Source organism: Marmota monax, unplaced genomic scaffold (assembly GCF_021218885.2).
Source record: "Marmota monax isolate L192 unplaced genomic scaffold, Marmota_monax_Labrador192_F-V1.1 WCK01_AAM20220418_F8-fsc00068, whole genome shotgun sequence".
NCBI classification, from domain to species: domain Eukaryota; kingdom Metazoa; phylum Chordata; class Mammalia; order Rodentia; family Sciuridae; genus Marmota; species Marmota monax.
The window spans coordinates 3819377-3846213 of record NW_026692352.1 but is presented as its reverse complement, the minus strand read 5'-3'; the positions used below and the strand labels follow the sequence as shown (position 1 = coordinate 3846213).

The 26837-nt window shown below is 49.5% G+C and overlaps 1 protein-coding gene and 1 pseudogene across 6 annotated transcripts; both read right to left on the bottom strand.

Moving 5' to 3' along the window:
* Positions 1–1294: 1294 nt before the first annotated feature.
* P2ry2 (purinergic receptor P2Y2) lies at positions 1295–13358 on the bottom strand. Of its 6 annotated transcripts, none has more exons than XM_046441899.2 (5): positions 12987–13358; positions 7104–7258; positions 6760–6921; positions 5874–6035; positions 1295–3021 (listed from the first exon to the last, which is right to left on the bottom strand). In XM_046441899.2, the coding sequence occupies exon 5, from the start codon at positions 3015–3017 to the stop codon at positions 1887–1889; it is 1131 nt and encodes a 376-aa protein (XP_046297855.1). In that variant the 5' UTR covers positions 3018–3021; positions 5874–6035; positions 6760–6921; positions 7104–7258; positions 12987–13358; the 3' UTR covers positions 1295–1886. The 6 variants fall into 6 exon arrangements, with proteins under 6 accessions (XP_046297855.1, XP_046297856.1, XP_046297854.1 ...); XM_046441900.2 differs by having other exon boundaries at positions 13016–13358; XM_046441898.2 differs by lacking the exon at positions 7104–7258.
* Positions 13359–19566: 6208 nt separating this feature from the next.
* LOC124091171 (translationally-controlled tumor protein-like) lies at positions 19567–20133 on the bottom strand (annotated as a pseudogene).
* Between the last annotated feature and the right edge of the window lie 6704 nt (positions 20134–26837).

Here is a 26837-nt window from a genome sequence, read left to right as displayed (position 1 = left end):
ACCCAGAATTGCACAATGCAAAGTAATCACTTGGGTCGTGGCCTGTAACCAGTCCCTGTCACCTGAGGGAGGTGTCGAATGGGGCTCTAAGTAAAACAACCCCATGCCTATGGTACCAGCTACTCCAAAAGCTGAGGCAGGAGGATCACTTGAGTCCAGGAGTTTGAGGCCAGCCTGGGCAATGTAGCGAGACTCTCAAAACAACAAACATAAACAGAGCAACCCCCGGGGATGCCCTGCCTTTGACAAAGCAGAGTGGAAAGGGTGGTAGAGGTGGGGTGAGAAAAAGGGCCCTTCTCTTGGGCAGAGTGGGCTCACAGGGCAAGGGTTCTCCTAGAGGGAGACAACTGAGCTCCTGTCCTGGAGGTCAAGAGTGAAGCCTGTTGTTCTTCCCTGGCCCTGGCCCTGGCTAGTTGAGCTCCATAAATCAGCTCAGAGTGGACCCAACACTCGTCACAAGTGAGACCCACCCCCTATGTTAACCCAGCTTGAACACCAACCATCAGCTGTAGCTGGGATTTTCCCAGAAGGCCAAGGCCTACATGGGAAGAGACGTGACTCTCTCTCTCACTTAGCCAGTGTAAAGGAAGCTTCGTGGTCGGAAAAAGAAGGAAGACTGGCTCAGCCTCCTTGTGATCTGGCCCCTGGCCTTATCTCTCTCTTGAGCCTGAGAGCCACCTGCCAACCTGCTATGGTCCCTGCACACCCACCCTCTACCTGCACATCTTTGCTTAGGATGTGTCTGGTACCTGGATGTTTCAGTGAACTGCTTTCTCAGAAGCCACAGCTCAGGAGCACCCACCACTCCAGCATTCCCTGACCTGCTGGCCCACAGCCCCAACCACTCAGCATCATCCCAAGATATGCTGGAGCAACTTGTACCTGTCAACAGTCAAATTTTCAGGAATTTTGCAAAGAGGTTCCCATTGCTTTGGTAATTTGAAATTGTGCATGGTAGGAATATTTGTATCATTGGCAATGCTACAAATAAGGGGTTCCCTGCTGCCAGAGATCCACTTAAAAGGTTTAACAATAACCAGCATATGACTGGTTGTTACCTAAATTGGGGAACTCCAAGGACTGGAACCCCACCTGACTCTTGGCACAGAAACCAACTGGCTTTAAAGTGGGAGAGCACCTGAGGCCTACAGAGGGATCCCTGATGTGAAACTCCCCTGAAGCAGCCAGTGGGAGGCAGATGGCAGAAGAGAACAGGCTGGAGAAAGTCTTTTAAGGGGTGTTGAAACCCTCCCAGACAGCATCCCCATCCTCTGACCAAACAACAGAGCACAGCTCAACAAGCAGCATAATCTTTAGTTTCAGTTACAGCCTCTAACTGTAGGCTGCAGGCTGGGAGCCTCCAGATGGGTTTATCACATCAGTTCCCAGATGTTCATCTCTCGGGCTAGGAGTACTCCTCTAAGCTGAGTCCACTAAGCACCTAGTCCCACCCAAGACTGCTGTGGGAGCTCAACCCTGACTACTCACCAGGGCCCTCTGATTAACCTGTGACTCTGCTCCACTGTAGCTAGCTCAGGTCTAGACTGCTGTTTGACCCTGGTACATCTCCTTCCTCTCAGGGCCTTCTCCATTTGATTTGATCAGGCTGGATTCCAGTCTAGATACCTTGACAGGATCAGCCAGCTATCTGCATGGGAGTCAGGTGGCACTGGCCCTAAACATGTGTCTGTTTTGAAATCTTATTACCTAACTCACACATACAAATGATGGCAATTGACTGTCTGGACCGTAAGGAAAGTATCCTGAGGCCCTGCCAAGTGACAGTCACAGATGGTCAATTTCTGGGTACACTGTCCCATTTGAACAAGCCCTGGTCCCTTACAGCTCCCCCCATATAAACTTGCACAGGCCTCAGGGGTCAGGTCCTAGAGCCGGATGTCCTTAGTGTTCTCGTTCCCAGCTGGTGTGGACTCTGTCCGCCTGGAGTCCTCACTGCTGGCTGCCAAATCTGTCCTCTTGGCATCAGTTCTGCCAGACCTGTGCAGGCCCAGCCTGCGCCGAGCCCGGGTGGTAGGGTTGGGGTCTGTGGGTGGCTTCGCATCTCGGGCAAAGCGGACAAGCCTCTGCCCGGCCAGGAAGTAGAGCACAGGGTCAAGGCAGCTGTTGGCGCTGGCCAGCGGCCGGGTAATCTTATATGCCATGTTGATGGCATTGAGGGTGTGGCAGCTGAGATCAAGCGAGCGGAAGGAGTAGTAGAGGGTGCGGGTGACGTGGAAAGGCAGGAAGCAGAGGGCGAAGACAGCCAGCACCAGGGCAATGGTGCGCACCGACTTGCGCTTGGCCCGCGGCAGGCCTCCTGTGCTCCCATAAGCTGGTTGAAGCAGCCGCCGTGCCATGAGCACGTAACAGACCAGGATGGTGGCAAAGGGCACGGCGAAGAGCACACCTAGCATGACCGAGCTGTAGGCCACAAAGTGGCTAAAGAGCTCAGGGGCCGAGGTGTCATGGCAGGTGATGCGGCTCCCACGTGCGCTGGTGGTGACAAAGTAGAGCACGGGTGCCTGGCAGGCCAGCACCAACACCCACACCAGCGCTGCCACCCGGCGGGCGTAGCGGGCCCGGCCCCAGCGCAGGGAGCGTAGAGGGCGCAGGACCCCCAAGCACCGGTGAATGCTGATGCAGGTGAGGAAGAGGATGCTGCAGTAGAGGTTGGTGTAGAAGAGAAAGCGCACCAGCTTGCAGAGCACCGTGCTGAAGGGCCAGTGATCGCCGCGGGCGTAGTAATAAACCAGCAGCGGCAGGGAAGCCGCGTACAGAGCGTCGGACACAGCCAGGTGGAACATGTACGTGGTGGAGGCGTTCCAGGTCTTGAGGCGGCACAAGAAGATGTACAGCGCCACGACATTCAGACATAGCCCGAGCACGCACACTACGCCGTAGGACACAGGCAGCAGCACGTATTTGAAGTCCTCGTTGAAGCGGCACCTGTAGCCCAGCTCATCCCCATCCCAGGTGCTATTGATGGTGTCATTCCAGAGGTCCAGGCCCACCTCCATCACCCTGCGAGGAAGGGAGGGTTGAGAGGACCGCCATCAGGGTCAGGGTTCGGGCTCTGTGGAAATGCCTGACTGGCGCCCCTGACCAGGGCCAGGACAGACACAGAGGGCTCACAGATTCCCTTGTTAAGATTTGCCTAGGTTCAAGGGCTTTCTTTTTTCTTTTTTTTTCTATCTGGTTAGCAGCTCTCCCTGGACTCCAAATCTCCAAACCCTGAAACCTCAAGAATGCTTCAGATCCATGGATATCAGCCTCATGTAATTCTAAAACTCACAACAGAAGTTGGCAAATGGCCTGTAGCCCACCGTTCTTCTTTTTTTTTTTTTTTTGGAAGTAGAGTTTTAGCTTTATTGGAACACAACAATACCCATCTGTTTACAGAGTTGAGTGGGTGTGACAAAGGCCATATGTCTTAAAAAAAAAAAAAAAAAGTGTTGTTCCTGCTCTGCAAGCTCCAGATCAGAGGGTTTGAAACCTAGGATTCTGAGCTTTGGAACATGAGGATCTGGGGTTGCAGAGGGGGATAATTTCATGTACATGGGAAGGGGCCTTCAAGGCGGTATGGATCCAGTGCACACCAAGTGCCCTCTGCCTGCTCAGGGGTCTCTGGCCAGGGCAGCCCAGCTCCTTTGGAGGCATCCCAGGGCTTCCTTAGGTTCATCTTCCCAGTCTCTGGGGAGGCCGACATATTTCCTTCCTCAATCATTCACTTCTCATTCAACATATTTTTTAGGTATTCCTATATTCTGGCACTTTCGACATCTATACCCAGCAGTCCTGATCCCCAGCCTGTGGGGCTACCAGATGGGACAGTGACCTTCCTAAAGAGTCCAGGGAAGAGATGGGGATAGAGAATGGAACTTTTTTCATGGAACAAATCTAGCCTCTTCTGGGCACAGCTAGTTTCTCTTTACATACCATCACAATCCTGACATTCCCCTACCCTGTCCCTTGTGGGTGTGGGTCACACCCATGGGGTCTGAGCTCCACTTGCCTGGAGGGCAGATGCCACTTTCCTCCTCTTTCCGCCCCCCCCACCCCACCCTGTAACCAGTAAGAGCTCCCTCAGCTGGGAGGCAGTGGACAGATATCCTGGTCCGAAAGGCAAAGATATGCCCCCCAAAGTCCCAGAAGGCAGGATGGAAATCATCGCAGGAGCCCCCTGATGGGAAGACCCTCCTGAACCTCAGCCCTCTCATGGGTCAAATCCCCCAGCCTTGGAGAAATACAGCCTCCAAACTTCCCTCCTCGCCCTGGTCCTTCCCATGCTGCTGTTCTGCTCCTGCTCCAGTGCTGACCGCCTTGTCTCCCCTCAGAGGCAGGGTCAGGGCCCTCAGCATCCCTTCCTAGTCAACAGCCCATTGCCCTGCACCAAATTTCCTGCTGGAAACTAATGGTGGAATCTCTGACACTGAGAGGAGGGGTGGAGACTTCCCTGTCTCCCAGTGAACGGAGGGAGCTGCCCCTTCCACCTGCTTTAAGACATCCTGGCCTCCACCCTCCAGGCCAGCTGGCGACTCCATCACTGTGGCCCTGGTCCAGACTGACCTTTCCCACCCTCTCCCTCCACAGGCTGACTCACCAACTGTGAGACCATCTTCCTAGCCTCCAGTCCCTACTTTAGGAAGATAGCTATGTCCCCAGCCCTTTCCCTCAGGCCTCCCCTTTGCCTCTCCTGATCCCTGCTGCCCTGGACCCTCACCCTGAGCTCTGTAGGGACTGTTCCACCAGACTTTTGTCACTGGTCCCTCTCACCACTCATTGGCTCCACTGTGCCCAGTTCTGGCTGGCCCAACCCTGAGGAGCTCCCATTCTGGAAAGAGATGTGAGCTGTTTGAGGGCCCTCCCAGGCTTCCCTGACTTTATTCATGCTGTACTTTCTGTCTAGAAATTCTTTCCAGAACCCACACACACTGCACCCATCCTACCCAATGCTCCAGGTTCTTCTAATGTCACCACATGATTAAAGCTCTGCCCTTCTCAGGCACCTCCTCAGGCTGTTCCTCAGGTCTTGTTAGTAATTAATTGGTCCTTCCAGCTCTACCTCAATACATGCTAGGTGCTCTTTGAGGGCTGATTTCTGTCCCTATGACCCAGCAAGAGACCTGATCACAGCAGCTACTGCAGGAAAGAGAATGAATGAGCCAATGAGTTAAAGAAACACAACAGGTTGTGAGAGCCCCGAGGAGCTGAGATTGATGGAGGTGCCTCTCCTTTCTCTCTCTCCTCATAGGGCCTATAGGAGGACAGTGATACATAAAGATTTCTCTTTGGTGGTCAGGGGTCAGTGTGGCCCTTCTGGTGGCCCACCCTGCCCAGGGCCTTCTCCTGCCCCTGGACTATCCCTCCTTCAATAGCTGCAGGAGCCCAGAAGACCTTGCCCTTCTCTGGACAGGGCAGGAAGGCATCCTACAGATGGGTCAGCTGTCTAAGGTGAGTCACATGCTTTTACCTGGCCCATCTCTGATTCATAGTTTCCCATCCTGGAGTCCCCTCTGCTATTCTTCTTGCTCTGTTGTAGCCAGTCAAGGCCGAGCAGCTTCCATTAAGCATCTTCACGAATCCCTCACTCCCACCCCTTGGTAGATACTGCCATAGAAGTTAAGCTGTTTATTCAAGGTCACACTGCCAGGAATTGGAAAAACTAATCTCAACACCAAGGGCTGAATCTCAACACCGAAGCCTGAATTCATCACACCCTGGAACAAAGAAGCAGGGCAAGGCACCGGCCTTAGGATTCCCTCAGTCTAACCCGGGTTTAGTTCATTCACTTAGACAACATGTCAGCACCTGCCCAGCCTCCCAGCCAGCAGACCCACCTCACACACCTGTACCTGACCAGGCCCTGCTCTCACCTTCAGGATGCTCAGAGGCTGCTCAGGTTCCTCACTCATGAATGCACAGGCCTGGATCTGCCGCAGGGAGCTCTTCTGGCAAACAGGATAAACTGGTTCCCCGGCCTCTGGCCTTGCCCAGCCTCCAGCATTTTTCAGGGCAGACAGCTACAGCAGGGGCTCCTGCAGACACACAGAGTTGGACAAGGGAAGCCAACCAGGCCAAGTACCCCTAGGGCTCCCTCCTCTGTTCTAAATTTGGACCCCAAAAGACAGAGAAGTGATCGGATGTGCTTATCCTGGATGCACATCCACACACATCCCATTATCTAGCCCCAGCTCACACGCTCCAGGGAGCATGTCTGCAGCCCCCTTCCCAGGGACCCCCTTTCACAGGATGGAAGACCTCTTTCCATGTCCTGCAGGGCTGAGCCAGGCCTCCATCGTCCCCTCCCTCCATCTGGGTTTTGTGCTTTAGACAGGAAATGGTCAATACTCTCCTTGCCTAGTACACACTCTGTGGAACTTCTGCCAGCACATTTTTGCCTAAGCTGGGTCTCTAAGTAGCTCAACTCCCCACTCATGCCTCTAGTCATATCTCATGGGTGTTACACACACATACGGTCCATCTGAACACACAGGCACAGACACAGAGATACATGGAGGTGTGCAAATCCACTTTTTAAAAAAATATATTTTTTAGTTGTCAGTGGATCTTTTATATTTATTTATTTATATGCGGTGCTGAGGATCAAATCCAGGGCCTCATACATGCCAGGCAAGTGTTCTACCATTGAGCCACAACTCCAGTCCCCAAACCTGTTTTTGATGAGGAGGAAACAGTCCCAAGGCCTCAGGGTAAATCAAGGACAGAGTTGAGATTAGAACCTGGGCCTTCTTGTCTCACCTGGGAGCCTCATACACACCAAACCCCGGGCTTCCAGGAGGGGATGGTTGGCAGTGGAGGAACTCCTCTGTATGGGCAAGTCCCAGCACCCATGACCTCAGACACGACACAGCAGAAGAATGTGCCTTTCTGGAAAGATCTCTTCCCATCTGCTTCATTTCCCTAGAATGGAGGTGGAGAGGTGAGTGGCTACAGGTGTAGGGCCAGGAGGGAGCCAAGGGAAGTGCCTCTGGGCACTGTGTGACATGGGCCAGCAGGCTGGTTATTATCTGCCTGTCTGCTCTAGAATCCAGTGACAAGATGAAGAGCTTCATCTCTTCACCCCACTCCTCCCAGGCACACACCTCTCTCCTTTTGAGGAAATGCCTCCACTCAGTCAGCGGAGGAGCACAGCACTTCTTCAAGGTCATTCCCCCATTTCTGAGGAGGGCCTCCACCAGCCTTTCAGGATTCACCTTCGCTCTCCTCATCCCACTGGAAGCCCATCACTCACCAAGTCCTGTCAGTCAAGCAAGAGAGTCCTCCAGATAAGCCTTGTGTGTTTTGTGCACACCCACAGCCCTGTGCTTCTCTTCCAGACCCCACCAGCCTCTTCACAGGACTCCTTGCCTCCACCCCTGACCCTCTGTCCAGCCTTGATGCTGCAATCACATGAGTTTCCTAAAACTCAAATCTGACCATGTGCTATGAAGCTCAAAATCCTTCCATAGCTCCCTAAGTCCTTCAGGATAATGTCCAAGCTCCTTAACCTGGCACTTAAGGACCTGGCTGATCTGGTTCCTGCCATCCCTCCAGAAAACTCTACCCTCATCCTCTAGTCTCAGCACAGCAAAAGCAGTCATATGGCATATCTTGCTTGGGAACAGCCTTCTTTATCTTCTAACAACTCTATTGTAACACAAGTGAAGTGCTGTCTGTGTCAAGTTCTGTGTTAGACAGTTCATATACCTCTTCTCATTTAATCCTGAGACTTAGAAGGGCTAAATAACACCCCTCCCCCCAGGTTTACAAAGCTAGCAATGGCAGAAAACTCTGATCTGACTTCAGAAACTGTGTCTCTGACCATGGCCTCCTATCCGGCAAGGTCCAGGCCCTATCTACAGGAAGCCCACCACCCCTCTTTGAGCCCCATGGCTCTGTCTGGTCAGGTCTCCAGCAGAGGAGTGCCCAACTGATGTTTCCTCCTCTTAGTACTTCCCTAGTGTGAAGTGGCCAGATGGTTACTGCACCCATCTCACACATAGAAAAACTAAGACCAGAAAGGAGTAATTGAAGGTCTTGGCCAAGGTCACCAGGAAGTAAAGAGCCAAGCCAAGCCTAAGGGGGTAAGCCTACTTCCTGACCTGGCTCTGTCCCTACTCTAATCTGGGTCTTTCTGTGGTCCTAGGCTAGTGAGCCCAAAGCCAGGAGGAGGGACAGAGGCAGTTCCCAGGCTGGCTGCGGAATTTCCAGGGTGGTTAGACGACATTCCAGTTCCTCCACTAGGGTGGCTCTGGAATGTGCCACCCGCCTGACTGGTGGACCCTGTCCAGCCTGGCAGGGGAGAATGTCCTGTCACTACTCTGAAGACCCCCGCTGCCAGTCACTGCCAGGGGCGGGATGCTGTGATGAAGACACAATCAATGGGCCTAGAATGGCATCAAGGGGGCAGGAGGGAGTACTGGGCAGATGGGAAATCCTGCCATTCCCAGTTGTAGGTCCTGGACAAGTCTTGCAATTCCAAAACCCAAATCTCAACTTCCTTTTTTAAAAAATAATTTAATAATCACTTTATTTTTTTTTTTTAATGTGGTGCTAAGGATCGAACCCAATGCTAGGCAAGCGCTCTGCCACTGAGCCCCAGTCCCAGCTCCTCAACCTCCTCTTGATAGAAGAATAGAAGCTTCCCCTAGCAGGGAAGAAAGGATGGTCAGGGAAGGCTTCCTGGAGGCGAGGACCCTTACCTGCATTTTACAAGATAAGTAGGAATCAGGTGGTTAGACAGAGTGGAAGAGAGTGAGCAGAAACCAGGGCAAAGACGACAAGAACTGTTCATCATCCTTGTAGTTTGGGAACAGTGGAGGACAAGGCTGGGCTGCATGGGATTAGGAGATAAGAAGTCATCCTGTACCCTTCCAAATGTCCTCCAAGGGGTCAATGTTCAGCAGGCTCCTCAACCTTGCCTGGCATGTTGCAGTAGGAGGAGCTGGCCTGGGGACACAGATGATGGGTGACCCAGATGACCCAGGTGACCCAGGGTGCAGTAGAAAGCCTCCCCTGAGCTCTGTAAACCTCTCTTGAAACTCTTGCCCTCTTGGGAACCCCCACAGAGTGTGGGGACCTTGCACAGAGGCTGAGGTCAGAGCTTGTGAGTGGGCGGGTTTCAGATCAGCCAGGCGAACAGATCAGGAAACTGAGATGCTAAAGAGGCAGAGCCTTCTTCAACCAGGCTGGGACCAAACCACCCCTCCCACCCAGGCCCAGCACTGCCCTGCATAGGGCTATAGAAACCAGCTCCTGAATTGAACGGTTCAGAAACACAATGCCCTGGGCTCCTCTCCTATCCATCACCCCAAAACTCTGCCAGTCAGACTCAAGAGGCAAGACCCTGTGTTTGGGCTCCAACTTGGAAACATCTATGCTGTGCATTCTTGGTCAAGTCAGTCTCCCTTTCTGAGCTTTGGGCTCTTTGATGATCAAATGGGGAGAATCACTGCTCCATGGAATAGCTCATGAGAAACAAGTAAGACAAGAGGCAGGTGGGCATTCCATGGTGCTGGCAAATTGTCCTAGTGTGGAGGCTGCATCTGCCCATCATAGTGGAGACACCGAATTCCAGAAGCCGGTGCTACTTCTCAACTGGGTCCCTCTCTAGTGCCCCCGGAGGGGCAGAAGTCATGGTCAGAACAGTGAGGGTCCTGGAAGAGGAGCTATGATCAGGTTTGAAGGTGAGCAGGAAGGGTCCAGCTTGGCAGGAAAGGAGATGGGAGACCCCAAGTGAAAAAGGGACAAAAGCATAGAATGGGATCTATGCGAGGCTGTATGTCTGAGATGGTCTCAGCTCCAGGATTCCAAGTTCATTGTTCTCAGAGTCCAGCTCTTCTCAGAGTGAGTGCTGTTTCTTCAGTCTTGTTACTTATGGTTCTGATGGGCTTTGGTTTGAGATCCTCAGAACTACAGGAGTCTGCACTCAAGAGTAATCACAAGTCACATTCCCAGGAGCCATGAAGTCCCAGCAAGCACGCACCAGTGCCCTTGTGTGCCCTGCTTTACAGGGATCCTGTGAACTCAGCCTCATGTCATGCTCTATAGGGCCCTTGAGGAATGCCCATTCTGGCTAGGGAAGAGACATTGACATGGACCCAGTTCACCTGGGTGATGAAGACACAATCAAGGGGCCATGGAGCCCAGAGGAACTCCCAGCCAGCCAGAGGTGCTCAGGGAGAACTTCCCAGAAGAACTGGCACTTGGTAGATGATTAGGAGTTTGTCAGGTGGACATAGAGGTGAGAGGACACAGAAGGCAGAGGATGTAAGTGCTGAGACTCAGCAGGCAAGAGTATAGCCTGTTAAGGAAACACAGGTTGTGTGTGGCTGGCATGCACCGTTAGGTGGCATGGAATGTGTAGGGGCCCGAGGAACTCATATAAAAGAGCTCAAAGACCAGGTTGAGGAGCTGGGCCACTATTCTGGCTTAAAAGGGGAAGGTCATGGTCAGAGTTGACCTTTACAAAGATGGTGCCACATGTAAGGTATAGACAGAACTAGGGGGTCTGGCGGGAGGGAGATGAGGGAGGAGACATATAAGAATATGGTAAGAAGAACTGTTCTTTGACCCTGGACTCTCTGCTAGATGGGTAGCATCCTTCCTCAGCACCCCAACCCACCCATGGTAAGTCTTCCTCCTACAAAGTGGGCTGGGAGGCTGGACACTCACCAGGAAGCCATAGGAATACAAGTCTAAGGGAGGCCCCCAGTGCACAGACCTCTTCTCTGAGGAACTGCAGTGACAGTGACAGGGTACCAGGATGGAAGATCAAGAGCTGCCCAGAAGGGCTTGGGCTGCTCACCCTCCCACTAGGGATTCCTGCTATTTATCCCAGGACACACATGACCCAGGCCTAGGAGACTGGGTGATGAAGAAGTATAAGAACTCTTCTGTTCAAGGACACCCTCTGTGTGCCAGGTGATAGGGACAGGGTAAGAAAGCAGGGATGACTCAGCCTCGACCTGCAACTGGCCTCTCTCAGGGATGGGTACAGAGGTCAAGGAGAGTCCCATAGCCAGCTTCCCTCCATCAGCTTTCCTCCATCAGTACCCAGTGGTAGGGACAGAACAGGCCTGAGATTCCAAGGGCAGTCCAAGAGGAAGGTGTGAGATAAAAGGCTTATAGAATGTAGTTAGAGGAGAAGAAGGATTCCATCAGGGGCACCTCTGCCTCCCCTCACCAGATCTGCAAGCCTCCCCTGGCCCTATGAGCAGAACTGAGCTGGCCTTATCTTGTCAGCAGCTGGGTAAGCCATGAAAACAGGTTCCCAGGAGAGGATTCAAACTCCTTTCGGCTTTGAAGGTAGAGGACTTGCCTTGCCTTGATGGGGCTTCTGTCTTGGATGGGGCAGGTAGGCAGGAGGCCCAGATTTCACTGGGCTTTGTGATCTCAGGGAAGATACTCCCCAAACCTCTTTATTTCCTCATCTGCAACACGGAGATAATAATTCCTTTCTCACAGGGCCATTGGAGGATAAAATGAGGGTTTTTTAAAAACACTGTTACTATCAAGCTATCTTTGTAGAGGGGGTCATGGGGAGAGGAAGGCATTCAATAATTAAATTCCCATAACCAACACAATCCCTTGTGATTGCACCTGTGTTCTATTATGCTCTTCAAAAGACCTTTGAGTATCATGCTCCTCCCCATGCACTGCATTGAGTTGACAAAGCCCTTTACTGGGCTGGGAGTGTAGGTCAGTGGTAAAGTGCATCCTTAGCATGCACAAGACCTGGGTTCAATCCACAATACACACACACAACACACACACACACACACACACACACACACACACACCAAGCCCTTTCCTGGCCTCTATCTTAAGAATCCTCTAAGCCCACTCCTTGCCCAGCTCTGAATCTACACCAGTGCCAGTCGGACCAGCAGCGTCCCTGGGCTGCGCCCACCAACCTCTTCAAGGGTCTGATCTCCTTCAAAGAGGCAAGGATCAACATTCCCAATTTATGGGCGGCAAACTGATACTTTGAGAGGCACAATTACATAATGGGTTACAGCCATGAAATCAAAGCTTTTGTTGGGCTCATGAGATCTTGGTGATGACCTTATGTTCTCTTAGTTGTCTTTGGGGGGAACTGGGCCCTGTGCATCCTGTGCAAGATGGGGACAGGAATGGAGAGGTCACAGCCACACTCTTTAGGCCAAGTTCAACAGCCATTTCTGAGGGTTGCCCAGTGCTCCCCAACCCTCTGTCTATGCCCCAGGACAGCCCAGGCAGAGAGGAGAAAGAGTGACAGGACTTTTGTGCCAGGACTTCTCCCTCACTCCCTAACCCCACACTCTCACATGCAAGACCTTACTGGTCCTTTTAAAGGGTAGCTGCTCAAAGAACCTCCTTTCTCCTATTCTCACCACAGAAAATTGAGACTTCCCTGGGGTTCAAATCCGATCCTCAAAAGCTCATCATATTCTAGCCTAGCTCCAAAGCAAGACGGTGGACCCAGGGAATCTTGCAATGCTATGCTGAGAGGAATAGAGATCCCCCATCTTCATGAATCCCAAACTGGCAGAGCTAGTTTCTAGCAGGACCTGGTACTTGGGCTGGATGCCCTGGAGGGTGGGGGGTGGGGGCCAAGTCTGACACTGGCTGTCCTAGTGGGAGGGGGCACTGCCTTTCTCCTGACTGACCCTTTCTACAGCACCACCTGCCAGATTAAAAGTCTGCTGACAGATTAAAGTCTTAACTGTTCTTCCTCACCACTGCCCTCCTCCGCCCGTGCTACTGCCTTCCCAGTTTTACCAACGCTCAGGATTGGGGTGGGTGGGAGCCACCCAGAGCGATCCTGGGGGGGAGGACAGGAGTGCAAGAGGTCTTGGGAATTGCCTAGTCTCTGGCCGTCCCATTGCTCCAGGGGCTCCTACACCAAACAACAGTTTAGAGCGCACACACACACAAGTTCAGATACTCTCTCCCCAGGGGCACCCACTGACACACAGACTTTCCCAATAGGCGGACATACACACCCTAGTCCGCGGTGGCTATCCACACTCACTGAGATCTACGCGCCAGCGAAGACAAAGATCAACCACGGATTCACGGGGCGTCCCGCCGTCCAGTTACGCGCCACACTCAGGCTCGGAACCATGCCCTGGTCGGGCAGTGAGACACACACGGCCCATTCCTTGCCCAGCGCCGAGTCCGCACCCGCGCCAGTCGGACCGGCAGCGTCCCTGGGCAGCGCCCGCCAACCTCTCCGAGGGTCCGATCTCCCACTAGGCGGCCTGTCTCTTGCCTCCACGCTGAATTCGTCCGCCCCAGGTGCTGTGGCCGCTGTTCCCCGGTGCCGGTGCCGGCGTCTTGCCGCTGCGCAGGGTCCCACGTGCCTGGGAGCGCCGCGGCCCCCGCCCCGCCCCGCCCCACCTCGCTCCCTACCCTGCGGCCTGGCCCCCGGGGCGGAGCGGACTCTGGACAGACCCCGGCACCGCCCCCACACGCCCGAGTAGATACCTCGCCACCTCGCCACCCGTCACCACTCTGGGGACGCCGCCCAGCCCCACAGTCGTGGGGTCAGCGCACCCGCAATGGGGGCTGCGCAGGAAGAGCAGGAAGACGGTCCTAGGACCTGGCCCGGCAGAAGGAAGAAACCGTCAGACTCACTCAGAGGAGCAGGGAGCGCAGGGAGCTTGTGAGAAAAGATCCTGAGAGACGCCAAAGTTTTACTAGGTTTGCAAGCTGGCCTGGCTCCTGTCATTACCCATTGAGGGACCTTTGCGACGATTCGCAGCCTCTATCCTGTTCCTGCCCCAGCACCTGTTCTCCTTGATGGGACCAAGTCAGGTCACCACGCTGAGACCGGAAAGCCCAGGGAACACTCAGGTCTCTGCCTCTCTCTCCAGCCCCTAGCAGTGAAGGGAGGCCCTGTCCCTGTGCTCTCCTTCCCCTTCCTTCATTCCACCAGCAGGTCACCAGATTCCTCATTCTTTTTGGTCTCTCACCTTTAGCTGCTTTAATTCCCTTCTCTGCCCTCAACCCCACTCTGATGGCCTTATGTAGTCATAGACCGTATTCCTGTCCCTCTCCAGTCTGAGCTCAGGAGGGCAGGGACCAGGTGGCCCTTCTCCCTACTGCTATCCTAAAGGTCCTGGGAGGTGCTGTGTCCTGGCTTATGTGTAAGTATGAATGAAGGAGAGCCTCCCTACCCGGCCTCATTTCTGGTTTAGAAGTCAGGAGTGTAGATTCTGGCACTGACTCAGGGACTTTCAGCCACTGTTCCAGTCCCTCTCAGGGCCTCTTTGCTGTGAAAGGGAGCCATCCCACTCATCCTCCCACCTACCACTGGCCATCTATTGGCTCTTTGGATGGTCCAGTGGCTGGACAAGTGCAGAACAGGCTTCTTCCTGTGGCCAAGGAGTTTGCCCAGGGTCCTGGGGCCTGACTGGGCTGCAGGTCAGCTGACAGGGGCCTGGCTGCCAAGCCCAGTAGGGGCCCCAAAGGATGCTGGCTGCATCCCTGCAGGAGTAAGAGCAGGGAGGACATACAAGGCTCTGTGGCTAAGAAGCATCTGCAGTCCCCTGGGATTTGCTTGGGAGACACAAAGGCCCCTTGTCCTTCCTCCTCCGCCTGTTTTCCAGGCTGATCCATTTCAGTTTCCAGAGGCCTAGCTCTTCCCACATCCCCAACTTGTTGGGCCGAGGCCTTAGGGTCCCAGTGTGGGTAAGTCTTTTGGGCACTGTAATCTCTTCCAATCCCCTCTCCCTCTTCTCCCTTTCAAGCTGTCAAAACTTCTATTGTGCCAGGTGTGGTGGTGCACACCTGTAATCCCAGCAGCTCAGGAGGCTGAGGCAGGAGGATGGTGAGCTCAAAGCCAGCCTCAGCAAAAGTGAGGTGCTAAGCAACTCAGTGAGACCCTGTGTCTAAATAAAATACAAAATAGGGCTGGGGATATGGCTTAGTGGTCGAGTATCCCTGAGTTCAATCCCCAATACCCAAACAGAACAAAACAAAACAACAACAACAACAACAAAACTATTGTCACAGCTGTTTCCCCTTTGATATCAAGATGAAGGCCCAAGCCCAGCCTCAGCTTCTAGCAGACACGCCACAAAGTACTCAGTCCAGGGCTGTGCGTCCTCTGCTATGGTCCAACTCCCCTACTCTACAGCCAAAGGAACTACATCCCTGAGACTTTTGACACCTGACCCTCATCAGGCGATATAGTAAAGGGCCCTGTCCTTGAACCCCACCTCCTCTGGTTCAGATTCCTGTCTGGCCTCACTTCTCCTATGACTTCTCTCTGAGCCTCAGTCTCCTCTCCTGTAAAATGGAGTGTTAATAATAACCTTATTTGCTGGCCTGTCTAAAAGTTCTTTTTTCAGGGTTTTGCCCATCATCCTGAGCCACCCAAGTTCAAGGATTTGTATTCTTTCCAAGAAAAGCTGGGGGTGGAGATCCCCTGACACTTTGCCAGGCACTTCATGCAATTTTGGAAGTCATCAAGTCCAATGGGCTTCACATTCCATAGCAAAGTCCCCCTTACCGGGGCTGTCTGGGACCCTCCCATTCCACTTCAACTTATGCATTTGTGCTTTGTGTTTTTACTTATTTGCATTTCCTGGTAATTTGTTGAAAATACATAGATGATTCTATGGCTAAAAGAATTTACAACCATTGATCCAACCAGGAAATTGAGGCCCAGTGAGTCACACAGCAAGTGCCTTCTAAAGGGGTAGAATAGCAACAAGAGAGTCTCTCTGGAACCAAGCAGCCTAATGGTGAAGGCCCAGGCACAGTAATAGTCCCCACGAGGTGGGTAATGGAGCCATGGGGGCACAGGGGAGGGCTCCATTAGCAGCAGTGGGTCAGGAGGGGCAGAGCAGAGCATGGCTCCCCGCTCCCACCATGCATTAGGAGGCTTCCTGCCTCTCCAGCCCTGTGGAGGCACTTGGCTCACCAGGGGCCTTTTCATCTTCCCTCTCTTCACTTCTCTCACCTCCCTTGAGAGAAACTTCTGCAACTGCATACTGGGGTGGAGTCCTTGCTTGGCCCAGGTTCTAATCCTGTCGCAGACTAAGGGGGTGTCTCTGCCACTCCTCACTGCCATCCTTGCCTCACACTGCTTGGAGGCTCTGACATCCTCAAGACAAAGCCCAGCTCCAGACTGGCACTATGGGCCCCACCTCTGTGCTTTGCCTTCTGCCAGCTGGGCTAAAGAGCGGAGCCCTTGCTCACCTCCTGCCTGGTACTTGCTGCTCCCTCTTCCTGCAACATCTCCTCTCGGCTTTTGACCTCCTCCTGGCTTCCAGCCAGAGCTCCTCTAAGACCTAGCTCAGGTGCCCTGCCACTTGCCACACTGCTGTCTCTCTCAGTGCCTATCTCCTCCTTTATTGAGAACATGTTTGAGGGTAGGGCCTGGGTCCTTCCTGCACACAGATAAATGCCCAGTACCCTGTACTGTCCCAGTCACATTGTCAGCCTCCATGAGTATCTGTTGTGAGTGAAGGAGGAAGGATTCCATTTTGTGATCACATTCTTTGTGCTAGTCATGGTTAAGGCAGCCCCCTCCTTTGCCCATGAGATGGATATTATCATTCTCATGTTAATTTTAGGGAAACTGAGGCTAAGGAGGGTGAAGTAAAAGTCCAAAATCATGCAGTGAGCCTGTAGTGAGTCTCCTGGCCCTGGAATGGCACCCTGTGGGAAGGAAGGCCCTGCTGAGTTCCCATAGAAATGGCTAGACCAAGCTATTGGGACTCACACTGGTGGCTCCAGTTACACAGGGCTAGGTTGGCTCCAGCAACCTGGCCTTCCTTGCTCCCTGGACTGCTACAGCAGCCTGCAGGCCAGGAACTGAGCTCCTCAGATTTCCAGGCAGGGGCCAGGGCTCGGATGCTGACTGCAGCCTGGTGGCTCTGGCTGTCAATCAGGCCAGAATGCAGGCCCCCAAGGAGGCAGCTCTGAGAAATAGGAAGCCTGGTCCAGGCCTAGGAAAACCTCCACTCTACTTCCCCTACAAGCAGAATCAGCTATATAATTTGTGGGACATAGGACAAAATGAAAATGTGGATACTCTTTTTCAAAAATTATTGAGAATTGCAAAATTGTGACAGCAGAATATTAAACAAAATTCAAGGCCCTTCCAAGCTTGGACCCCATGTAATTCTATAGGCCGTATGCCTGTGAAGCCAGCCTTATCCTTAGGCCTTGGTTTCCTCATCTGTCAAATGGGAGAATGGTAGCTTCTTGGCCAGACAAGGTAAGGATGAGGTAGAAAAGTAAGAAAAGTCCAGGGAACAGAGTGAAGGTTGGGTAGGGGTTCTCGTGAACATCACTTATTGTTTGGGTCTTAGCCCTGGGTACTGGATCAATTTGCACCACAAGTTTGATTCCTTACAATGGCTCCTTTTCATGGACTTAACCAGGGAGGGGCTCAGAGAAGCAAGATGCTTAGGGTTATGCAGAGACTCAGTAGGGAAAGCCAATGTCAGAGCCCTGGCCTGTCTCTCAGCAAAGCTGGTGCTTCTTGTAACACAGAAGAGAGAGAGAAGAGAGGGAGAGGGAGAAGGGCAAGAGGGAGGTGGGAGGGTAGGAGGGAGGCTGCTCAGGACAAAGAGGGCCACTGTGTAAACACAAAGACCTAACCACAGAGGCCCCACAGGGGCTGGGCCAAACAGATGGACGGAGCTGTGTGGCTCTATCCATGGCGACCAGGGGAGCTGCCAGGAGCTGCCTCCCAGCCCCTCCCTAGCTGTGTACGTGTGGGGTGGGGGGAAAGGGGGCATGCAGAAGCCAGGAAATGGGTCACTGAGGAGAACCAGACTGAGGGCTGGGCCCTTTACACCCTGCCCCAGGCCTCCAGAGCCAGTGCTGCACACCCACCTGTCCCCAGCAACTCCAGGGCCTCGGCCTTACACTGTTACCCCCCACCCCCAGGGATGACCATCTGAAAGTCTTAACCTCACAATCTTGCTTCTGATCACTCCCCCATCACCCCCACAAGGGATAACAAATAAATCCCTTGATGTGTCATTCAGGTTTCTTTGTGACCTGCCTGATCTTTCCATACTCATCAGCCTCCCATACCACAGTCACATGTGACATCCCACCAGATGTCTCCTCCCTTCTTCTTTTATTTATTTATTTATTTATTGGTACTGGGGATTGAACTCAGGGACACTCAACCACTGAGCCACATCCCCAGCCCTATTTCTGTATTTATTTAGAGACAGGGGCTCCGTGAGTTGCTTAGTGCCTCGCTATTGCTGAGGCTGGCTTTGAACTTGCAATCCTCCTGTCTCAGCCTCCCAAGCCACTGGAATTACAGGCGAGTGCCACTGCACCTGGCAGCTCCGTCCTTACACACACACAGCTCTCTGTTTGTTCATACTTTTCCTTTTTCCTGTGATGCTCTTTCCCCTGATCCATTGTGGGCTGAAATCCTATTTCTCCTTCACAGGCCAGTCCAATGCCACCTCCACCAGCCAGCTTTCCTCCACCCCTTCAGTTGGATTTTACTTTACCCATTAACACGTTCATCTACTCTGCCACAGGGACTGGGGCTGTAGCTCAGCGGCAGAGTGCTTGTGTGTGAGGCACTAGGTTTGATCCTTAGCACTGCATAAACAAACAAATAAAATAAAGGCATGCTGTCCATCTACAACTACAACAACAACAAAAAAAAATCCACTCTGCCACAGATGTTGTGTTGCTCCTCTGTCTGCAGTGCTCATTGCTGCCGACTTCTGTTGGAGTCCTATGGATCCACAAAGCTGGCCTGGAAGGCAGGGGACATTGAGCTGGGCTTTGCAGGCAGGCATTCTGTGCTAGTCGGAGGCAGATGAAAGTAAGGAACAAGAGTGCTGAGAAGCAGTGTTGCCAGCCCTACCTCAAATTTTTTTCTGAATCAGCCGAGACCCTGAGTACTGATAGCAAGTGGCCCAAAAGGGCAGGAGCCAGGTGTGCAGGGGCATTGCCAGGGGGATAAAAAGTTAACAGGTTCTGAGGAACCAAGTCATGAAGGGTTTTTATATGCCATACTAAGGAAATGTTGTTATGTCTTGTTTAAAACACACCCAAATTTATTTCTCAGTTCTATGATTTACAGGTAATTAATTTCTGCTTTTATCTTTATTATTTGCTTCCTCTTAGTTACCTTGAGGTAGCTTTTCTGTTCGTTTTCTACAAGTTTATTAAAGCAAATGCCTATTTTATTTATCTACATAATCTTTTAAAATAATGTAAGCTTTTAAGGCTATAATTTCCCTCTGAATTCAGCTTTGGCTGCATTACATTTATTTGAATATAGAAAGGTTTATTTATTATTATTTTATAACTAGTGAGTAATTGAAGTTTTAATTACCCTTTGACCCATCCCAAACTCTTTTTAGGGAAATACTTAGGTTTGGAAGATCTTTTTATTTTACTTTTTTCAGTTTAAATGAATTTAATTTTTAGACAGTCTACAGGACATTTTTTCCCCTCAAAAGCAATTCCTCTATTTCAAATAAATCACAGTTAAAATAAAGAGTTCAAGATGACATTAGTTCCATTTGTCTTAAGTCCTGGTGACCTGGTGATCTAGTGATGTGTGGATGAAAGTGCAGCCAATTATGACAACAGGTGAAAGTTCCAAAGTAATCGCCAGATTGTTTTTTGACATTTTCCCATTTCTAGGCCATCCTCAAAGAAAATCATGTATGGGGTCACGCTGTCCTCACAGTAGTCCAGCGAGCGATTCATGATTTCCCAAATAAAGAACTATCACAAAAGCCTTTATTCTTTTGGGTGTCTATTTAAGTTTGATTGATTCCATGGATTTTTATTTAACTGAGCTACACCCCCAGCCCCAATTTCCTGCCATCTTTAATGTACTTCCTATAGGCTTCTTTGGTGAAGCTGGTTTTCTGCAAGTGATAGTTCCTGACTATCAACCCCAATGATCACTGTGCTTTCTGCACCTTGGCCCTTGCAAAGGCGTTTCCACCAATGAGCAGTCATCAACGTGATCCTCTGTCCTACTGATCTCCAGGCACAACGGTCCCTGATCTTGCAGATCTTGTAAATGTCTGAGAATATCTCAGAGCTCTGACAGGGTCCTGGGTCCTTGTAGAGGACTGGGAGGACAGCAGGAGGAAACTGAGGGTGCAGCACCAGTTTAGCCAAAGTGGGGAGCATAGCTAAAGCAGCAGAGGGTGGAAGGAGCCGGATGGGAAAAAAGCCTTTGTATTGTTTAAATGTGTTACGACTATCTAGTTATAACATGTAGGTACGTGTGGGAAGAAGGACTGTAAAGAAGGAGTGAAATCTATTGTTTGTGTGTATTTTACTTCTTTTTTTAATGTTTATTTATTTTTTAGTTGTAGTTATACACAATACCTTTATTTATATGTGGTGCTGAGGATCGAACCCAGGGCCTCGCACATGCTAGGCGAGCGCTCTACCACTGAGCCACAACTCCAGCCCCCTGTATTTTATTTCTTTAACTTACTTTTTGGGTTCCATGGATATTTTAAAAGATGTGTGTTTTCTTTTTATAAAGATCTACTTCTTGTGGGACTGGGGATATAGCTCAGTTGGTAGAGTGCTGGCCTTGCATGCATAGGCTCTGGGTTCAATCCCCAGCACACCACACACACAAAACAAAAACAAACAAACAAAAAAAACTACCTCTTGTTATTCTGTTAGTCTCATTCATATATCTATCTATCTATCTATCTATCTATCTATCTATCTATATAATATTTTTAAAATAATGTAAATCCACCTTTCCTTTTATCCTGTATAACCCATCTCATGATAGTGATGTGTTACCCACTAATTTTTTAAAATATTTTTTTAGTTGTAAATTGACCTTTACTTTATTTATTTATATGCTGAGAATAGAACCGAACCCAGGGCCTCAGCCATGCTAGGCACTACCACTGAGCTACAACCCCAGCCCCTCCTGCTAATTTTTTATCTATATCAACTTCTTTTTTTTTCTATTTCATCTATCCTGATAGTCTAATATTCAATATATAAAAGTTCTTTTCTATAGATTACGTACGTTTAGTGCCTTCTTTTGTTCCATTTAATGTATTCAGACACAATTTTTATTATTTCTTACGTCAGTATTATCATACCCACTTTATTTCATTTGCTTTTACCTAACTTAACTCTGTTTGTGCCTCTTTATGTAAATGTCCTATGTCACTTAACTTTTTCACTAAAAGTTTAAATGAGTAATGTATTATTATGATCTGAAATTTTTAAAACAGAAGAAAGAAAAAAAGATATGCAGACCAACATCTCCCTCCATCTCCCCCCATTCATCTGCCCAGTTTCCATTCTTCCTCTCACCCAGCCTGGAAAATGCTTTGTTTTGCTTTTTTATTATTATTTTTGTGTGTGTGGTACTGGGAATTGAACCCAAGGCTTCTGCATGTTAGGCAAGTGCTCTAGCCCTGAGTTACATCCCCAGCCCTTTGTAAATTTTACATTGAGACAGGATCTTACCAAGTTATCCAGGCTGCCCTGGAATTTGCAATCCTCCTGCCTTAGCTTCCCCAGGTTGTTGGGATTACAGGCATGCTCCAAAAAATCCAGCTAGAAAGTGATTTTATTAGTTTCTTGTGTACCCCTGAATTTATTTTTGCAAATACAATATTTCTACTTCTCTCTTTTTTTCATAAAGTGTTGCTTATAAACTTGCATTTTATCACTGAACACTGAACTTGAAGTTTCCATTTTCTTTTTAGGGGCTGCATCAGATCCCATTGTATAGATGTACCATTATGTATTTGAGCAATCCTTTATTGATGGACACTTGTGTTGTTGCCAATTTTTTGCTAGTACAGAAATTGCTGCGATAAATAACTTTGTACATACTTTCTGCTCAGGTACAAATACATGTAGGAAAATTGCACAGAAATACTATTAGTAGATCAAAAGGTCCGTGCATTTGTAGATTTGATGACTTGTTCCAGTTTACCCTCCCTTCGGCAGCACATGAGAGTGCCTGTCCCCCCATAGCCTCGCCAACGCTGTGATATGGAACTATTGGATTTTGGCCAATCTGATAGGTGAGAAATCATGTCTCAGTGTAGTTGTAATTTGCACTCTTGTTATAAGTGCATCTTTTCATAATAATAATAATTTAAGATCCATTTGCATTTCCTATTCTATTATATCCTATAGTCATTTTCTATTAGGGTGTTGGTTTTCTTGATGCCTATTGGCTTTTTATATTTTAGAAAGATTATCTATCCTTATGTCTTCCACCTGAATTGAAAATGATTTTTCCCAGTTTATTATTTGTCTTTAGCTTTACTTGTTTTTTACTCTCCTTTCCCCTTCCTTCCCTCCTTCTTTCCTTTCTTTCCATCCTCCCTCCCTCCCTCCCTCCCTTCCTCCTCCTCCTCCTCCTCCTTCTTCTTCCGTGTCTCTCTCTCTCTCTCTCTCTCTCTCTCTCTCTCTCTCTCTCTCTCTCGTACTGAGAGAATTGAACCCAGGGGTGCTCTACCACCAAGTTACACCCCCAGTGCTTGCTCTCTCTCTCTCTCTCTCTCTCTTTATTTATTTAAATTTTTGAGACAGGGTCTTGCTAAATTGGCCAGGGTGTCTACAAAATTATGATCCTCATGTCTCATCGTCACAAGTTGCTGAAATTATAGGCAGGCGCCATCACACCTTACAGGTTCCCCACACACACACTTTATAATGCAGAAGTTTTTATTTTCTGAGGTTCAGCTTTGCCATTTTTTTAATGGCTTCTAAATTTTGAGCCATAGTTAGAAGAGCTTTTTCTACTCCAAGATATCTTTCCTATATTTTGTCTCCATTTAACATGTATATTTTTTTAATATATTTGGATATTTTATATTAAGTCTGTCTGTCTTTCTTTCTATTTTGAGACAGGGTCTTGCCAAGTGACCCAGTGTGGCGCAGAACTTGCAGGCCTCCTGCCTCAGACTCCCCAGTGTGTTATTTCTCCTAAGCAACATATCGTGTAGTTGGATTTTGTTTTTAAACATGAGAATGAGAATCTTTGCTTTCAATAACATAGCTTAATTTATTTACATCTATTTCATAACTAATGTAGTCTCATTTTACTTTTCTATTTTTTAAATTTCTTGCTTCCTTATTGCTTTGCTTTTTTGTTCTTTGCTACACATTCTAGGTTTTTCCTGTTTATTATCTTCTAGAATGATTTAGAAAGTGGAAATCAAGTTTGTAATTATCTAAATCTTCAGATTAGTCAAGCACATGTATTTAAACTCGTATGTATCCAATTACCAAAGTCAATAAAAAGTGCCACTTATTGCTGCCCTGGCTGCTTTTCCCGAGTCTCTATTACTGTCTGCTTCTCAGATGAGGAAAATAAAGCTCCAAGTGCTTAAGTGGTTTGCTCCAAGGTCACCCCATAATATCTACTGATCATCCCCCTACACACACACACCGTGATGAGAAATTTAGCAGGCTTAAGCCTGTCAGGGCCACCCTGGGAGCTCCAGAGAGGAAATCTCTGTGAATGCCATCGCCAAAAGTGAGGGAGGGGTGAGCACCTCAAGGTAAAATCCCGATGGTCTTGCAACCCTTGATATTAAACTCTAGGATTTTTGCCAATCTGATAGGTGAAAAATCATGCCTCACTGTAGCTGTGGTTTGCATTTCTCTTATGGGTGAGACCTCGCATCCTCTTACATGTTGGAGAGCCATTTGCATTTCCATTTCTATGAACAGCCTATTCATATCTCTTGCCCACTTGGGAAGTGCCCAGCAAATAATCACCACATCAAAGCTTCCTGGTCTGTTTGTTCTTGAGAATGCCAATCAGATGACTTGGAGAGTTTTATTCTGTTATAGAAAAGTCACATCCGAAAAAAAAATAGGCTTTTCATCTGAACCTTCAGAACAATTTTCTTCCTCCTTGTGCTGTCGGCTCTTTCCCCGGGTTCCATTTTGGTTGTTTTGTTCACTTTCCCTTGATCAGGCCAAAATAAAGCCGGGCCAAGCCTCCTGACCCTCTCAACTTTATGCTGTGTTGCTTAATAACGGCAGATGTCTCAATTCCACTGTTAGATAATGTAGACACAGAAAAAGAGAAGCTGATGAGGATTGCATAGGGGAATTATCATTAGGGCTGGGGGTGTAGCTCGGTGGTGGAGCACTGTCCAGCATGCCCAAGGTCCTAGGTTCGATCCCAGCATCTGCAGGGAAAAAAATATACCACCGTTATCTTTATCATTGTCATCAAGAATAGCTAGCCTTTAAATAGGACTATAGATTTGTAAGTTTATCTATTAGTATTTATGGATATGTATACATATATATACACACACACACTAAATGTATGTATTCAAAATTTACACATATGAAAATTTAGTTCTCATAGAACCCTCTATTCACTATCCTCATTTTACAGATGACAAGGGTAAGGTACAGAGAGGTTATACAACTTGCCAAGCTCACATAACCTTAACTGAAGTCTGGACTCTACCTACAGTATCTGGTCTCAGAAACCATGCCCTCCATCACTCCAGCTGGCCTGGGAAAACATTCCTATGTCATTAGTGTTTGGCCAAAAGCCCATCTGATCAGTGCTGCTCCTGAGTCCCTGAGATAGCGGTAGGCAGTACGGACTAGTCTGTTTGATCTTCTTTGAAACCACAGATTCTTCGTTTACTAATTCATTTAATTTTCTGATTTATTCATTTAAGAAATATTTATTGTGTGCTTATTTTGTGCCAAGTCTGGTGCTAGGTGTCAAAAATACCAAGATAAAGTAGATATGGTCCTTGTCCCTAAGGAACTTACAAGTAGTAGTAAAGGGGGTAGGATGGCAGTATGACCCATGCTGTTCTGTTTTGGGGGAGGAGGAGGTGGTGTACTATCCATGAATGTTTCCCAGTTCATTCCCATCCATCATCCAATTAGTGCAATGTCTCCCTTGTACTTTGCCCTGTGCCTTTCTCTTATCTCTGTTTATATAGCATTGCTGCCAGTTTTTGCATTTCTGCACACCTTCCTGAGCACTTTCACAGAGTATCCAGATTGGGTTGTCATTTTTCTACCCTGAAAAGCTCCTTGTTATGAGGCCTGGGGAACCAAGAAAGGCTTTTGGGTAGAGCAGATGGGCCCTTTAGAATGTTCACTATGGCTGAAATGTAGAAAATAAATTGAGTGGTGGAGATGAAACAGGCTGCTTGGTCCTGAGACTGCTCCATAGTCAAGCAGAATACACGATCTGAGTAAAGGTTGTGGAGAATATGGATTCCAGGAACATGAAGGACATGGAATCAAAGGGACTTCGCATTCAACAATGTTGAATAAGCATCTAAATACCAGGCACTGTACCAGGTGCCAGGGATATAGCAGGGAACAAGATAGGTACAGCTTCTGCTTTCACTGAGCCTGGAGAAAAAGACGGGCCCTTGGATCCTTTATGATAAATAAAATACAAGAGGAGAAGCCCCAGGCACTACAGGAGAACAGGAGGGGTCACTCGAGGGGGTGTGAAGGGGCAGTCCAGGCTGATTTCTGTTTCAGCTGTGGAAATAGATGGTGGGAATCTAGGAGGCAAAACTTATGTCTTTCTGGGTTCCCAACATCCAGGGCAGGGCAGACAGAAGCAGAGAAATTGGTAAGCAAGCAATTATTGAATGAATAGAAGTCACCCAACTGTGGATGCTCCCCAGTCCCCACCCTGACCTTGAAAGAGGAAGGTGGGGAGTAGTTCACAAAGAAACTTGAAGTTTCAGGAAGTCCAGTGGTTACTCAATGCCCACAAACTGTCAGCTGCTTCCCAGTTACCCAACAGGACGCATGAGGCAGCCATGGCTTTCCTGATGCTCAGCAACCAACCCTGTGCTGCCATGACTCACTGTGTTTGGGCCTGGGCTGTGGAGGCTCAGCATGTCCCTGGCTGTTCTGGGGCCACCAGCGTGGACCCCACAGGTTATTAGAGGCCTTCCTGGAACTGGTAGGGAAGGAAGAACCAGCTCTGCAATAATGTCCCTGAGTATGTGTCCCCAGAGGTGGGGCTCTTCCTCTGGCTCCTGTGTCTCCTGTGTCTCTGCCTCAGCATCAAGCTTCCAGGTCTGGGTCTCTACCTTCATTCAAGGACAGGGACTGGCCATTACCCTCTGTGTCCCCACCCTAGACAGCATTTCCCCCAGAACAAAATAGAAAATACTTCTTGAGTTAGTTTGGAGAGAACCACACCCTGACTTTTCAGGGATAGTGTCCCCCGTATTCAGGGGGAGAAAGCCTGCCAGAAGCCACTCAAACACCCATGTCATTCTTAGCTCATAGCCCAGCTGCCCATAGTTACATCCCTGAGTGGGTACACGGAGGCTCCTCTGCACAATTTCATGCAGCACACCTCGTCCCTAATTCCTCAGGATCCTTTTCAGGCCACCTGTGTTCCCTGTCAGGGCTGGGGCCACACAGGCTGATGGCCAAAGACGGCCACCATGCCACTGGGAGAGGAGCGCCTGCTCTGCCCTGGTGATTGCCCAACTGTGTTGGCTGCCCCATCTGGTGGCTCCCCACCCTCTAGGTCTTTTCTACCTGAGAGCCAGGGCTCTCCTTCCTGCTCCACAGTCACTTATTTGTATGGCTCTTCAAGCAAGATATTCTGTGTTTACCCAAATTTCCCAAGTGCCTGCCAGGAACAGTGCCCTGGTGGCCTTGCCTGGTAGCCCAGAGCTATGTCAGCTCAATCAGACCTCAAAGTTTATTTGGTTTGGGGGCTTTGGTTGTGTGGGGGTTGTTTTTAGGTTGGTTGGTTGGTTGGTTTGGGTTTTTTGTTTGATTGGTTGTTTTGGTTCGGGGGCTTGAACCCAAAGGGACTTTACCACTGAGACAGGATCTCACTAAGTTGCTGAGGTTGGCTTCAA

Coding starts and splice junctions, on each gene's coding strand:
- P2ry2 (XM_046441899.2), bottom strand. CDS start 3,017: ATGGAGGTGGGCCTGGACCTCTGGAATGACACCATCAATAGCACCTGG.